At 34.6% G+C, this 16,488-nt stretch overlaps 1 protein-coding gene across 3 annotated transcripts in view; it reads left to right on the top strand.

The window, feature by feature from the left end:
* Positions 1 to 16,488, top strand: part of MAGI3 (membrane associated guanylate kinase, WW and PDZ domain containing 3) — a 228,165-nt gene that overhangs the window by 174,497 nt on the left and 37,180 nt on the right. For all 3 annotated transcript variants that reach the window (XM_045546841.1, XM_045546840.1, XM_045546842.1), the window contains exons 8-12: positions 3,993 to 4,087; positions 7,216 to 7,404; positions 10,261 to 10,866; positions 12,097 to 12,128; positions 14,221 to 14,377. In XM_045546841.1, coding sequence (XP_045402797.1) covers positions 3,993 to 4,087; positions 7,216 to 7,404; positions 10,261 to 10,866; positions 12,097 to 12,128; positions 14,221 to 14,377 — 1,079 coding nt within the window. The remainder of the gene's footprint in view (positions 1 to 3,992; positions 4,088 to 7,215; positions 7,405 to 10,260; positions 10,867 to 12,096; positions 12,129 to 14,220; positions 14,378 to 16,488) is intronic.

Consider the following 16,488-nt stretch of genomic DNA (forward strand, 5'->3'; position numbering starts at 1 on the left):
TGCCTAGAGGACTAATAGTTGGAGATGCTATCCTTACTACTACAGCCTCTAAAGAGAAAGGAAGTAGGTAGAAAACTGAAATGAGGCCACTGGACTAGATGAATTATTGAGGTCACTTCCAACACTGCCATTGTATGCTTTTGAAAGCCATAAAAGGACTTTAAGTACATTGTAACATAATAATACAAAATTTTGAAGTATACAATTAAAGGTATGCTGTCTTTGAAGGAGTTAATAAAGGAAAACTTTGTATGCTTTTTGTGGGTGAAGTATGCTTTTTACGCAGCTGTTATGATTCAGTTTAAACATAAATATATATTAGAGAGGAGCACCAAACACCTGCCTATGTTAGCCAGAGAAATTAGGCTAATGTCAACATCTAACTTTCCTTTCCCTTTTATTTGTCTAATTGCCACATTGCTACAACTATTGCTTTCTTTTCAGATGCTACAGATAGAATTTTGACCTTAGATGTCTACAATCAGGCAAATAATTTTAGCAGACATGTTACTATTTACCTGGAATCTAGGAGTCTGAACCTTCTGCCTAGATCACAAAGACAAAATGATATTATTATTAACTGGAAAAATAGCAAACACAGGACTCTTCTAGTTTTATGATTGCTTATTAATTTTTCATCATTTGTAAACATAAACCAATGCCATTTCCTGGTAATTATCCCTAAAGCAAGTATCTCTAACTCTTGTTACAACTCTTATCTGTATTCTAATATGTAGGTTGTTACTTGAGTCACTGTGGTTAGACAGATTTTTGGAATGACTTCTTAAAACCCAAGGTGTACCCTAAGGAAATGACGCAGTTAGATTGACCCTTGGATATATAACTTCAGAGATTTAATATTTTGGTTCCTTTGAAAGGCTATGCTAATTTTATGTCCATTGTGTTATTTAATATCTTACTGATGCTGTGATGTGAAAAGTGTACCGCAGCTCTTGTGTTATTTTTTTTTCCTGTGGCATATTTAACTAAAATCAGGGAAGAAACAACCATTTTTCAAGTCAAAGGAATATTTGGAGGCCAACTGAAAAGGTTTTGTGGGATTTTTCCCCCCTCAAAGTTTAGTCTATTTAAATTGGACTTCAATCAACTATCATTTGCCATTGACACTGCTGAACATTTCTGAGATAATGATTCTCATTCTCTTTATTTTCCATTCCAAGCGAATTTGAATACATGGTCAAAAGGTGAAAGTCATTTGCCTGTTATAAACTCTTGAGCTGACTGATCTGGTTCCCATTATGCAAGGATATAATATTGAAGTAACTTTAAGGCAAATCCTGAAGTGACCTGCTTCCAGTTGTCATGGAGGTGCCTGAAATAGCCAGAATTACAAGCAACAGCAGCAGCAGCAACATGATTTTGTATGATTATTCCCAGAACAAGCTCATTTTATAGGAGGGTAATTTATTAGATTAAGAAAGAGCAGACTGTACTCAAGATGCACATTAGTATGGAGTCAGCTGAGCTATGGAGTGTGGCTTGATTCCCAGATTAGTTAGGTTTTGAATCCCAACCATAGTAATCTGCAGTGAGTTTACTGATGGAGATAAAAAGCTGTTACTTGAATGGCTACTCTTTGGCTCTCTGAGTTTGTCAAACCAGATGGCACAATGATTGCTCTTGGCAGGAGCCTTGTAGTAGTAACACCAACTGCAACGGCAGTTGTTCTTTGTGAGTATTTCAGAGGATGAGATTCTAAGATGTTAATTTATTTTTGAAAATAAAATTGTTCCAAAAATTTAATGGCAGGCCTTCCATAAAAATGCTTATATATATAGAAATGCTGTCTTGATTGTATTGCATGAAATATCTTTTTTCTAATTGACATATAATGCTTATATATATTTATGGAATACATAGTGATGTTTGGATATATATAATGTATAGTGATCAGACCAGGGTAATTAGAATTAAATGTCTTGATATACTTAGGTGACAAAGTGAAAATATACATCTACTTTCATATCTCAAACTCTTTATGAAGGAATAACTATTCTTTTAGTTGAGATAAATTTTTAAATCCAGATATTAGACATAAAATTTTATTACACATGATATTCCAAATTATGTATTATATATTTAATCATGCTTGTTTGCTACCTTTGTTTAATTCTGATAATCTGTAATATCCTTCTCTCTTACTTCCCGTAGTTATATGGAAAACAAAATCTGTTACATCTTAATAATATTATGGGGATAAGTAACTAAATGAAAAGGAGAGTATTTTCACTTTTTTGGTTTTTGTTTTGTTTTTGGGGGGTGGCATTTTAATCTAGGTAGTCTAAGGTAATAGATGCAATTATTCCCTCACTAAATCTTATATTCTTTTGTTAAAGAATTTTCAGGAAAGAGATTACTCATTTGCATACTTCTGCCCTCTTCTCCCACACATAACAAAGGGTATAAATACAAATTACTACTTTTTATGTTCTAATGCCTGGGTGGCAAAGTGAGTCATTCTAGCTGATGACGTTAAAGTGAAAGTGAGCCAAGTTTCTTTCTAAACAGGTTTATTCTTTTCTGAGTGTCAGTTTTTAGTTTTTGTTTTTTAAAGAATATGTATAATGTCAATACCTAATACATTTTTTTAAAGTGGTACCTCATATTTTCATTTTCACAGAGAGTTAAATAGTTAACTCACTGGATAAGGTGCCCCCACATAGTATGAAGCAGAAGTATACTCAAGTGTTAGTGAAATCAGAACCCAAAGAATGTCAAGTGGAACTTGCCGTATTTAGAGCTCTGAAACTAAATAGCCACATCTGTTGTGGAGTTAATATGTACTAGAAGCCTAAACGACATGGAGAAAGCTAACATTCCTTTCTATGTTTTTTTTAAGTTTAACAGTTTTTTTTGTCCTTGCTGCCCCTTTTCTCCACCGCCATTAATGTTCACAAATGGCAAAGTAAATGTCCAATTTATGTGACTATTTATAGGTATATATTGTAATATTCAGCCTATCTAAAGACAATCATATTCTGAAATCCTCATGATTTGATGTTTAATTGTTGGTATTCACTAATATCACTTCTTGTTAGAGTAGATTTTACCAGAAAACATGTATCATTTGGTGAAATATCTTTGTACTATGGAATTGCTAGAATATGATTCCCATTGTTTCTGCATTAGACCTATCTGTGGTCTTAAACATCTTTTTTTTTTTAACAAGTTACTTTCTTAAGCAACTTCTACTTAAATGACTTGCCAGAATAACAATGCTCTATTCCCTTTATAAAACATAGACTGCCATAGGATGTTGAAGACTGTTGGCTAATCTCCTCCTCTCTAGTCTCCCCAGGCTTCTCTGCTTTCCCTCACAGAGCTGTATGCTTTTCAGGAGTCAGTTGTGAGTGTTCAACAAAGTTGAACTTATGTGTTATATAATTCATTTGATTATGATATAATTGTGAAGAAATTTACATGTAAAACAGTTATTCTATAATACAGTTTGATAAAAAGCAAGTCATTTTCCTAGTTGCTGCTGAATGAATGTGGGCAAGTCAGTGAAAAAGTAATAATAATATTCTAGAAGGGTTTGATACCAAGATTTCTTTGAAAAAGTCCTTGCAGCTCACTTCATTTTGGAGATACTTAAATTAAAACCCTTCTGTCATTAACTACCCTTTAAAAAACATTAAATGACCAATTACCAACACTTCTGATTGCACCAGATAATTGGGCTTCTACTATAGTTTTGGATACTGTCATTGGCTATATTGGGCAGTTTATAAAGAACCTATAGTAAATGTAATATAATCTTCAGCAGCTTTGACTTCTAGGTATCTTCTGTGGGACTTTCTTTAGTTGCCAAAAAGTCCCTCCACTATCATCAGTCAGTTTCTCCGTGTTCCATAGCCTAAGGATACATGTTTTTCCCTTAATATATGGTAATGAACTGGTATGATAATCTGTTTAAAAATATGTAACTCTTACATCTTAAACTGAAGTGCATATTTTTCTACATTTTACAGTCACCTTAACCAGAAAACCCAGTTTGAAAATCCAGTGGAAGAAGCCAAAAGGAAAAAGCAGTTAGGACAGTCTGAAATTGGATCTTCAAAACCAGGTAAAACTTTTTCCTTGGTCTTTTCTTTAAGAATAACTTGTGAAATTTGTATGTTGAGTTAATAAAAGTGGGTTTGAACTTTTTATTGCTGAGGCTTTGAAATTCAGCAGGGAATGTCTAATTTTTGTCACTGTGAAGAGGAATAATCTCAATAAAACATCTGAACATTCTGAGAATACTGAGATTTTTCCTATGATTATATAAAAAGCATAAAATTGTTGGGAGAAGGGATTTGGGTAGCTTTTTATGAGTTTGAGGTATTGTTTTGAAGATTAGAATGTTTCTTTATGTTTAAGGAGAGGCCAATATTAGATCTGTAGTTCATTATGAGTTTTTCCCAAGTGGATGTGAGAGGGCAAGAAAGGATTCCTGGGTGTTATCGAAGTTGTGCTAGTTCTTCAGGAATAATGGCTACCATTATTGAGATAGTGAGTCAAACACAGAACTAGATGCTTTGTATAATTATCTCATTTAAGTCTCAAAATAGCTGTGCATAGTTATTAATGTCATTTCCCCCATTTGGAGGCTTTGATGGCATCAAGTTAAAATTGTCTGATCCATCCCATGGCTATACTTTTCACAGGGACAGAAGCACTCGTGTTTGTAAGCCAAGGAACCTCCATCCTTGAACAGTATGGGAGATACTCCTGACTAACTTTCAGTTAGCTTTGGTTTTTTATTACTCCTTTCTAAAATTAGGTGTTAACCAAAACTTTCCCTTTCTCTTTACTGTTTGCACATCTTGGATGTCATCCATTCGTTGTATGCTAATTTTTTAGTTTTACCCTCACAAGCCAGTCTTACTCCAGTATTCGTGGGGACTAAAGCATGGGATAGCTAACCAATCAATATTTGACATAAAAATGAAAAAGGTACATTTCATTAAAGATATTATCATCAAATACCTAAGTATTCAGTCATTAAAGAAATGTTTTTGTCTACAATCTGGTAGGCAGCACTAGTGGACAGTCAAAATCAACTTTCTTAACTGAATGGGTATTGCACATGTCAATTAAGTAAATTTTGAAAAATAATATTTTATTTAGAGAATAGTTGCTATTGTGAATGTCAGAAGCTCAACAAGAGCTCAGCAATGCACAGAGGTATCACCATGACTGGCCATCCTCTGGGAGACCTTACAAAATGGCGTTTACAGGGTTAAGTGCACTGCTGTCTAGACAAGTCTAGTTCTCTACTTTGAGAAGCCCAAAATAGTTGGGTTTTGTTTGTTAGTATCAATTGCTTTTATTTGCAAGAGATCAGCAAATCTGGAAATAATGTATCAAATAAAGGCGACCCTACTTTCCACCCCAAACCTGACTTTGTCAGTATTTCCAGCTTACCTCTTGAGGGCATAACCATACAGAGCAGTCCCAAGGTTGCTCTTTTTTCTGACAGTAATGCATACCACTTAGAATACTCTGCTAAGAGGGCCAGCAACAGATACACACAGATAACTCTGGGCATGATACTAGTGCCAAATGTGGGCTAAGTATGAAGTAAGCTGCCCTTGTTAATTTAAGTCATTACGGAAATGCACAACAAAACCACAATGAGATACCACCCCATGACCACTAGAAAGGTTACAACCAAAAGGACAGACAATAACAATTATTAGAAAGGATGTGGAGAAATTGGGGCCCTCCTGTGTTGCTGGTAAAAATGTAAATTGCTGCAGCCATTTTGGAAACGTCTGGCAGCTCATCAAAATGTTAACTGTAGTTACCATATGTTTGTAGAAACTGCTGGAATTCTTCCTCCAGTATATATCCAAGATGAATAAAAACATGTCCGCACAAAAACTTGTATATGTCAGTAAATGTTCATAGCAACATTATTAATAATAGCCAAAAAGTGGGAATAACCCAAATGTCCATCAACTAAAGAATAGATAAATGAAATGTGATATATCTATATTAATACTATAGAATATTATTTGGCAATAATATAATATTTTATATTTATGCATCTATTTATTAAATATATTTATTTATCTGTTATGTAAGACCATATATCATTTAATTTATACGAAATGCCCAGATTAGGCAAATCTATAGACAGAAAGTAGATTTGTGGTTGCCTAAGATGAGGGTATGGAATGTGGGTTGCAAGAAATGGATAGTAACTGCTAATGGGCACAGAGATTTCCTTTGGGGGAGGTGCATGGAGGATGTTCTAAAATTGGATTGTGCTAAGAGTTACACAACATTGAATTTGTATGATTTAGATGGCTGAATCCCCTGGTATGTGAATTATATCTCAATAAAGCTGTTAAAAATAAATATGTCAGAAAATTTTAAACCATTTTTTTAAAAAGGTAAGTTAATGCTTTATAAATTATAAATCTGTACAATTTGATTCTCTCACAGTTTTCGTAACTGTCCTAATGGCAGCCATAGTGGGGGAAAGGAGAGAAAAGGTTCTAGGGAAGGGAAGGAAAGTGTTATTTACAAATGTGAGTCACTTTTAGTTCTAGGATCATCCAACCTCTAAAATAGGCCTTTCAAAGGAATCGTGTTTTTCTTCTTCCTGAAGTATGCACTAAACATGAGGGAAAGGGAAAGAAACATGAAGTTATTTAATTCACGTGCTGGGGATTCACTCCTTCTATCAGATATAAATTGGAGGCTGCAGGCAGCCTGAGTTATGAATTATAAAAATTCTCGATATATTCTCTTTTATAAGTTTGTGACACTGGACCTCATCTTCCTAGTATAGTGCTTTCCATATAGAGCTCAGTAGATGCTTATTCAAATGAAAAGTACAGCTAAATGAGTGTCCAAAACTTTCAGGAATTTAGTACTAAAGGTTTTGACTTCATATAATGGAGTCTGGGTTAAGAGAAAGTAAGTACAAACAAGGCAATCAGGAGGAGATGACACAGGTGTTTTTACTTTTCAAATAACATAAGAGTCCTATTAAAGATAAATGATTCATTAGTTAAGCTTTTTTTTAATGATTTGTGAGTTCAAATTCTAACTGTTCTACAACATTGGATTCTTTCCAATTTTCTTTACTTTATGGTTTCTCTTATGTTTAAGTTATATAGACTATCTTGAAGATTGGTGTACAGGCTATTTGCATTGTAATTATTTTTGTTCTCTAACTCACTTCTCATTTTGGCACAGATGTGGAAAAATCACACTTTACACGAGATCCATCCCAGCTTAAAGGTGTCCTTATTCGAGCATCACTGAAAAAAAGCACAATGGGGTTTGGTTTTACCATTATTGGTGGAGATAGGCCTGATGAGTTCCTGCAAGTGAAAAACGTCCTGAAAGATGGTCCCGCAGCTCAGGATGGGAAAATTGCACCAGGTAACAAATCTTTCAGAATTTCTTAAAAAGTAGTGATACTATAACAAAAATTATAGTAAAGATACTTTATTTACATATTATATTAGAAAGAAAATTAAATTATATAACTGAAGAGTGAGATTCTTATATTAAAATAGCTTATCCTCTAAATTAAATGCATATTAGCTTTGAAGAAGGACCATTTTATAAATATGTGGAAACTATTAGAGAAAACAAATTTATTAATATTTTGGAATACTTTAGATAATTTTGAGATATATATCCTTGGCTACATAAAATTAAAGATTTATTAACCATCTTAGAAAACTGTTTGGTTGTTTGATTTTCTTTGATTATGTAGGATACTTTTGTAGCTAACAGTTACCTATAATCGTATTTGAAAAATGATCCAGTGTAGTATTTATAGTTATACCAAACAAATTGTTATATCCCACAGTTTTTCCCCAAGTGTTTTTGCTTCCTTAATCTTACTAGTCATTAGTAAAATTTAACTCCTATGTTAAGAATTATAGACACAAACATTACCATTTTGACAAAGCTGTATAAACTTAAGTTGTCCTTTATGTAGTTTTCCCAAAGTATTTTCTTGGTAGTTGTTGGATATTTTAATGTGGCTGGCAGTGTTTGTGGCTGAGGAGCTTAGAGGAGGTTTGAGACAAGTTACTGATTACAGGGGAGGTTTAAGCACTTTTTTCCAGAAGGAAAAGGTATTATACTGAGGTTGCTTCTTGCAGTGTTTGCTAGACATTTCTAATCCTCTGTTATTTCACATACCATGTAAATATGGGCCCACATTTGCATGGCTAAATTGTCATAGTACTTTTTGATGACAAACATCAAGTTATTTTCAATTAGGATATGGAATCTCTTATATTATGCTATCCTATTGAGGTGATAGAAACAACAAGAAAACTTAAAATAATCAAGAGTTATATTTATAAAGAAAATTATTTTAATTCTGCTTTGTTACTTTATAAAAGTAACAAACCAAAGAGATTAGAATTAACAGTAAGGTTTTTTTGTTTTCAGTTTTGACCTTTTCGACATTTTGTCCGTGAAATATATCTCTTAGCTATTGTATATGCTGTCAGGATTTCATAATATACTTTCAGATTTGCCTAAAACTGTTATTGCCTAATTTGCATAGAAATATAATACTCCCATGAAAATCCTAGGAGCTTTCACCAGGAGTGGAAAAGTCAAAACTTTGTTTCTAATTAGTCTAATTTCTGTATCTTAGATTATGAAACAAATTTCCACAGACTAACAATTGATTTTAACACTATTCAGGTTGATTTCTTTAAAGCCATCAGAACAAATTAAAACACCATTACCCTTTACTTTGGCAATAACCTTTTAAATAATCATATTCAAATAAAAGCAAATGAATGGGACAACAGAGGCCAAATTTTAAGTCAAGTCTGCATTAAAAAATACCCAACTGACAAATGTCAAGTGATAATGATTCTGAAACCAAATTAGGCTGGGCACAGTGGCTCATGCCTATAATCCTAGCACTCTGGGAGGCCTGTAATCCTAGCACTCTGGGGGGCCGAGGCAGGAGAATTGCTTGGGAATTCAAGACCAACCTGAGCAAGAGCGGGACCCTGTCTCTACAAAAAAGTAGAAAAATTAGCTGGGCATGGTGGTGCACACCTGTAGTCCCAGCTACTCAGAAGGCTGAGGCAGGAGAACCACTTGAGCCCAGGAATTTGAGGGTACAATGAGCTATGATGACACCATTGCACTCTAGCCTGGGCTATAGAGTGAGACCCTGTCTGAAAATAAATAAACAAATAAAATAAAATAAAGAATAGATACACTAATGTAAAATCAGGAAAGCAAAACCAACTTTTATAAAGATTAATTTTGCTGACTTTTCAATGTCTTAGATAATACATCCTTTGCTTGTATTGATTTTTTGTTGCTTGTTTCACCTTTCGAAATCTGATTTGTAATATGAATAAATTCAAAATCTCTACAAAAATGATGCTGAAAGAAAATACATTCATAAACTAACATCATTCTAATCTTAGCTCTACATTTCTCAAATTAGAATAAATTTTTAAGTACATTGTAATCAATGGCTTCTTAAACTCAAGAAATAAAGTGATATTTAAAGATAGCCTGTTTGTACAAGTAGCCAGTTGAGTTATTTGCCACTCTTCTATGTACTAAATACTTACTATTATGTGCCTAGCTTTGTATGGCTACTTAGGTATGACTTAGAAGGTATACTAACAGTGATTATATGAATTTTCAGGGTTTGTTTTAATGATGCACTTGAGCTTGAAGTCAAAACCCTTTGCTGCTAAAATAATTAAGATTTTAGACATTACATATACTTTTTAGAGAGGAGTCACAAAAAGGAGAATGTCTGTGTTAGAAATCTATCCTTTCAGGCCGGGCGTGGTAGCTCACGCCTGTAATCCTAGCACTCTGGGAGGCCAAGGCGGGAGGATTGCTTGAGGTCAGAAGTTCAAGACCAGCCTAAGCAAGAGTGAGACCCCATCTCTACTAAAAATAGAAAACATTAGCCAGGTGTGGTGGTGCTCACCTGTAGTCCCAGCTACCTGGGAGGCTGAGGCAGGAGGACATTGAGCCCAGGAGTTTGAGGTTGCTGTGAGCTAGCCTGACACCACGGCACTCTAGACTGAGCAGCAGAGCAAGACTCTGCCTCAAAAAAAGAAAAAAAAAAAAAGAAAGAATCTATCCTTTCTGCAGTTAATGAACCGTAAGAGGTTTCCAGAATTCAAATTTAGTTCTTAAATTTAAGTTATTTTTGCCTCTCCTCCAGCAAAAAATTAACTTTATTTTGTAGTTTTAATATTTTTTATCATGATTGTGTTTTACCAGGTGATGTTATTGTAGACATCAATGGCAACTGTGTCCTTGGTCACACCCATGCAGATGTTGTCCAGATGTTTCAACTGGTACCTGTCAATCAGTATGTAAACCTCACTTTATGTCGTGGTTATCCACTTCCTGATGACAGTGAAGATCCTGTTGTGGATATTGTTGCTGCTACCCCTGTCATCAATGGACAGTCAGTAACCAAGGGAGAGACTTGCATAAATACTCAGGATTTTAAGCCAGGAGCAATGGTTCTGGACCAGAATGGAAAATCAGGACACACCTTGACCAGTGATCGTCTCAATGGATCATCAGATCTAAGCGAACAGAGAGCATCCATGGCATCATCAGGCAGTTCCCAGCCTGAACTAGTGACTATCCCTTTGATTAAGGGCCCAAAAGGTTTTGGGTTTGCAATTGCTGACAGCCCTACTGGACAGAAGGTGAAAATGATATTGGATAGCCAGTGGTGTCAAGGCCTTCAGAAAGGGGATATAATTAAGGAAATTTACCATCAAAATGTGCAGAATTTAACACATCTCCAAGTGGTAGAGGTGCTAAAGCAGTTTCCAATAGGTGCAGATGTACCATTGCTTATCTTAAGAGGAGGTGAGTAAACACACAACAAGGGAAAAGCTTCAGTGTTCAAACATTTATATCTGTTGATTATCCTTCCTTACAGATCAGAATATCTTTTCCCAGCAGACTTAACTGGTAATTAGGGTGCATTTCCTTAAGGTTCTGTCTGATTGTTTCCATAAGTGATATCTTTTTCGGAAGTTTATTTAGTTATTAGTGGTTTCATTTATGTCCATTAAGAATTTCTTTTCCTCTGTATTCTTTTTAAAATCTGATTTATGGCTTTAATGATTAGAGAGAGTCATATCATTGTGCTACTTCAAATGAAATACATTCTCTTAATTTCATTTTCTCTGTTAATGGCAATAATAGAAATTGACTCTTTCAACCAGTGGTGCTTCATCTCTGGACCGCTGTAATGCACCAAAGATGTTTTGAAAGAGCTAGCATCTCTGTGGATAAGTAAAATGTTGGAGGGTACGTTAATCTGTTCTGCAAAGGCAATCATGATAGCTTGTGCTCATAAAGCTTTTATCTTAAGCTCTGGTATCTGCCTGTAAATGTTAATTAAACCCCACAGAACTTATGTGAAAGAAATATAATTTTTATTTTCCAAGGTCATCAGCTGACATGAACCGTTCCCAGACATTATAAATCCAGTTCCAAAGACTGATCACAAAGTTTCACTTTTGTAGGCTTTCTTAAATCCATACCTATAAATGACTAGTATTTTAAAGAATAAAATTTAGCTTTTTATTCTCTCATCCCTCTGGTTTTTTGTTTATATTTTTTAGTCAAGTGAGCACTTTAACTTCTTCAGGGGGCTTTTTCTTCTTCTCATTTCTTTGAACCATATTGGTTTCTTCTCTGGGTGACGGTAGAGTATGTTCAGAGTGAGGTGAAAATCTTTGTGTGAGTGCTTGAGAGTTATTTAGGGCTTCACAAAAATAACAGAGACCAGAGTTTGATGTCACACAGATTTGATGTCAATTTCCTACTTTACCATTTATTGGTTCTATGATATAGGGAAGAATCTTAGTTTACATCATCTGTAAAATAGTCATATCATTTATGTCTTAGGATTGTCATAAAAATGAAATGAGAGAATATATGTATAATGCCTGGCATAGGAGGTATTAGACATAGAATTTACTAGCCTAATAAAAGTTGAAGCTAGTTTTATCATAAACATTATCAGTATTTGTGATCTGGGAATGCCTCCTCTGTTTTTAAAATTTGGCTCTTTTTTTTTTTTTTAAGGTCCTCCTTCACCAACCAAAACTGCCAAAATGGTGAGTATATACTGGTCGTCAAATGCTTCTTCCTAACACACTGAGAGAGATGTCATGTTCCCCTCTGTAAGAACAGCTCACCATGGTGGTGATTATTGACTGGGAGAAGTCAGGAGGCATGCTGCCCTGGGCTTATATCAGAAACTCTAAGGAAACATTTAGAAAAAGCCCCCTAGTGAGGGGATGTGCTCTCCTGGTTAAGAATTGCTATTGGAGGACTGCTGGAGGCCCATACTACCAACAATCTTATTCTCTAAGTAGTAGATTGTGGCCACATTGAAGAACATGCATAGGGGTCCTTTTACTTTCTTTGTGTTTCCAAGGAGCAAAGTAAGAAGCAGCTAAATGTTAGGACAGATGATAAACTGTTAAATCTTGCTGGTGTTGGAAGAGAAGACATGGTAACTTCACATAATTTCATGGGGACTATAAGTACCCTTACTTAGATAACCTTCTTACATTTAGAATTAAACAAGACTTTCTAGAGTAATTGTGGCCTTCTTTGCTAAATTTGCTTGTTATCAAAGTGAAAGGCTGTCAAGGCTTGAAACAGTATCTTCTTTGCCATTCTTCTAAATAACTGAGTAGCCTATTTAAGTACCTGTACAGAGAATAAGAACTAAAATAAGGACACACCAAATAGTGCTTTTGTGGAAGAAATTGTACTGGGTGCACATTTATGCCTACTTAAATATCCACAATTATGTTGATATGAATATAAAGACAATTGTAATTTAAAATCCTAATTTATTTCTAGTTTGCTTGGAGTCTTTCATCTCAAAATTGAAAGATGGTCTTCTATAACAACCGTAAGGCATAGACTATTAAAGGAAAGACCATCATATATTAAATAGATTAATTGTTTCTAGTCCACCAAGTAGGAATCTTTGGCAAATTTGCTGTTTTACAGATCAAAGGGAAAGAAACACTCAGCATCTGCTCTTTTTATAAACTGTTTATACTACTTAGATCTAGTGTGAACAGAAATTCTTTTTGTCCATTTAGTTAAAATTGCACTTTTTCTACATCTCTCTGGTTCCTCTAGTAATCATTTTTAACTCCTATGCCAGCATATCTATTTCATAATGGATGCCACTGCAGCCACAGTGACCCCAGTGCTTATAATTAATGGAAGGCTCTGATGACCTTTAACTGCTTCTGACAGAATTACTAGGACATGTGGGGAAAGGGGAGGTGACTGCTCTTACCTTTCCTGCCATCTGACTGGGTCTGGGTCACTGAAAGTTTCCCTATGGCACAACATTTTGTAGTGACTGACCCCTCATTACTCCCTGACAAGCTGGTGCCCCTGCATTCTAGTCAGCACTAATTATCACAAACATCTATAATCTCCCTCTCCTAACAATCATTCAGCATAAAAAGCTGGTCTCAAAAACATATTTCTTAGGCTACTTATTAGATTTCATTTTTCATAAAATTTTATTAAAGAAGTCATTTTGCTTGGCTTTTATTTTGGGAACATTCTATCTAAATAGGAAAAATATCAAAATATGCTCCTCTTTCCTTTATCTGATTGCCTGGCATGGTACATTTTTCCTTGATATATGTGAATTGGCCAGGCAGGGTTTTCACAATGTCATCTTTGTAATCTAAATTAGAGTTAACACTTCCTGTCCCATTTTTTGAGAACAAATATTATCTTAAACATCTTCACTGAAAATTAAACTCAGTGAGTAGGAGGTGGGGCTTATCAAGAATTTTATGAAGGTATTCTCTGAGTCTCCCTCTTGGTTTATTTAGAAGTGCTGCCTTGTGTTGTATTTCTATTTATCATCATCTGAGAGTCAATTTGTGTCTTGGGGGTAGAGAAAAGTGCAAGATTGCTTAAACATAGGACTAATTGAGGCCCTTCAGTTGACATCATTATAAACTTTTTCTAATTTAAATACATTTTAACCAAATACATATGGCTATGAAAGTGAATTCCTATAAGACTGCAAATGTGCTCTGGCTTTGACCCTGCCACTATACAACTGTAATCAGTTGACATATCTAGTTCAGAAAACAGTTTTATAAATTAATCAACCAGCTGACTTTTAAAAATACTAAGTAAGGCCCTTTTCCATTTCAGAAAACAGATAAAAAGGAAAATTCAGGAAGTTTGGAGGCCATAAATGAGCCCATTCCCCAGCCTATGCCTTTTCCACCCAGCATTATCAGGTCAGGATCCCCGAAATTGGATCCTTCTGAGGTCTACCTGAAATCTAAGACTTTATATGAAGATAAACGTAAGTAGTTGTGGAATATTTCAGGAGAGCATGTAACAAGATAAATTTGGATTTTTTTTTTTTTAACTGGGACCTTCCCATCTTTCAGAAAAGCATATGGAAAAGTTATTCCTTCATTCCTATTTTAATATAACTTTGGATTCTTCCATGTACATTCAACATTCACTTACTCATTTTTTTCAAAACCATGTATTAAGTGCCAGCTATCTAACAGATGCCATATTAGGTCGTTGGAATACAGAGATAAATAGGTTACACAGGCCCTGCACCCAAAAATATTATTAAACCTAAATGGAAAAGACAAGTGTGTAATCAGATAAGTATACAAATAAGTGTACATAGGCCTAACAGGTGCAGTGATAGACAGATGGACTGGATAAATTGGGATCCAAAGTAGGAAACAGTCAATTTTATCAATGTGGGTAGTAGGAAGTGTCAAGTAAAGCTTCATACTAGTAAAGCTTAAACCAAATCTTCAGAGATGCAGAGGTGTTTATGAGGAAGATAAAAGATAAAGAGAGAAGGAATAGCATTTTCTCATTGGCTTGTGTGGCCCAGGTTCTACAAGTATCAATAGTTCACTTTGGCTGGGTGTAATTGACAAGGAAGTCAGAGATGAGAACAGGAGCAGATTGTAGAGGGTCAGTTATGCCACTCTGGGGAAGCTGGCCTTGGTCATATAAATAAGAGAGACCCATGGAATGGTTTTAACTATGGGAAAGATATTTTTTGGGCTTGTATTTTAGAAAGCTTTTTCTGGCAGGAGGATGGAAGATGAATCAGAGGTTTATGCAATTTGAGGAAGTGTGTGCAATTTGAGGAGGAAACCAAAGAGTCGACCCCTTAAAGGAGTCCATCTGAGAGATGAGGAGAGAGAGAGCATAAGGCAGAAATTCATGTTTGAACTAATTTACTTACTAATGAGAAATCTATTCCAAAGTAAATTGCAGAATTAAGTGGGTTTAATTTTTTAAAATTTGTTTTAAGAAATAGATCTAAATCTACCTTGGAAAAGATACATGCAGGTGGAAATATTATATGTAATTGACTTCATGTTTATTTAACTAGTTGCAGAACTTTATCTTGATATTCCCAAGCCATATTTAGAAAGATGAAAACCAAGTGTAAGCACAGCAAAGTAATAGTTTAAATTAGTGTAACTGTGTAGAATGAGTTGCCATTCCAAGCCTGATACGTTCTTAATATTGGTATAAACTTTGCAGTCCTATTGGGCTTTACCCATAAAATAAGTAAGTTGGACTCATGACTCTTTTAATCTCTAAAGTTCTATGATTTTTAATAGGAAATATTTATCAAAAGATATTGCTTCTAAAGAATATTATCAGGAATTTATACCATACCATATCTCACTTTTTATATATTTCCTTGATACGTTTATCTCTTTTATTAGTAAATACTTCTTACTTGTAGGTAACATTATTGTTTTCCCAGAGATAAAAATCTTAGGAAATAGATTTTCCTGACTTAATATTCTGAGGAATGCAACCCTCCCTTTGGGGACAGGGTAGTGTGGGTTAATAGTCTGGACCCTGGAAATCAAGCTGGGTTAAAATCTCAGCTCCGCCACTTACTTGCTGTGTGACACTGGGCAAGTTATTTAGGCTTCAGTTTCCCCACCTAGAAAATGGGGCTAATAATAGGTGTTAGCTGTTTTTTTAATTTTCCTTTAAAATGCTATCATTTTGCAAAATTAGGCTAGGTAAGTAATTCATATGTAATATTTTTCTGAGACAAAGGTATTAGTATGAAAGTAGAAAGAAGGTATTTTATAGGCTCTCTTTTCCTAGGGTTTAAAGTACCTTACTCAAGTGTTAACTTAGATCATTTGTGCCTATCAAATGTCAAACTCAAATTGGATAATTCTAAATTTAATATTGTAATATTGATTGGACAGCATTAGAAGTTAACAGTAGTGGAACACTGAGTGCATAGAAGTGGGAGTAAATATTCCTAAACAGTCTTGATACAGTTTTGTTTAGAGCTCAAAATAAGGATTTATACTTGAATTTTTGTGTGTATGTGTTATCCTCTTGTATAAATTTTCACATATCAAAAAGTTCTGAGATTATAGTTTGTTCCTCTGTAATATA

The sequence above is a fragment of the Lemur catta genome, chromosome 3, assembly GCF_020740605.2.
Source record: "Lemur catta isolate mLemCat1 chromosome 3, mLemCat1.pri, whole genome shotgun sequence".
Taxonomy (NCBI): domain Eukaryota; kingdom Metazoa; phylum Chordata; class Mammalia; order Primates; family Lemuridae; genus Lemur; species Lemur catta.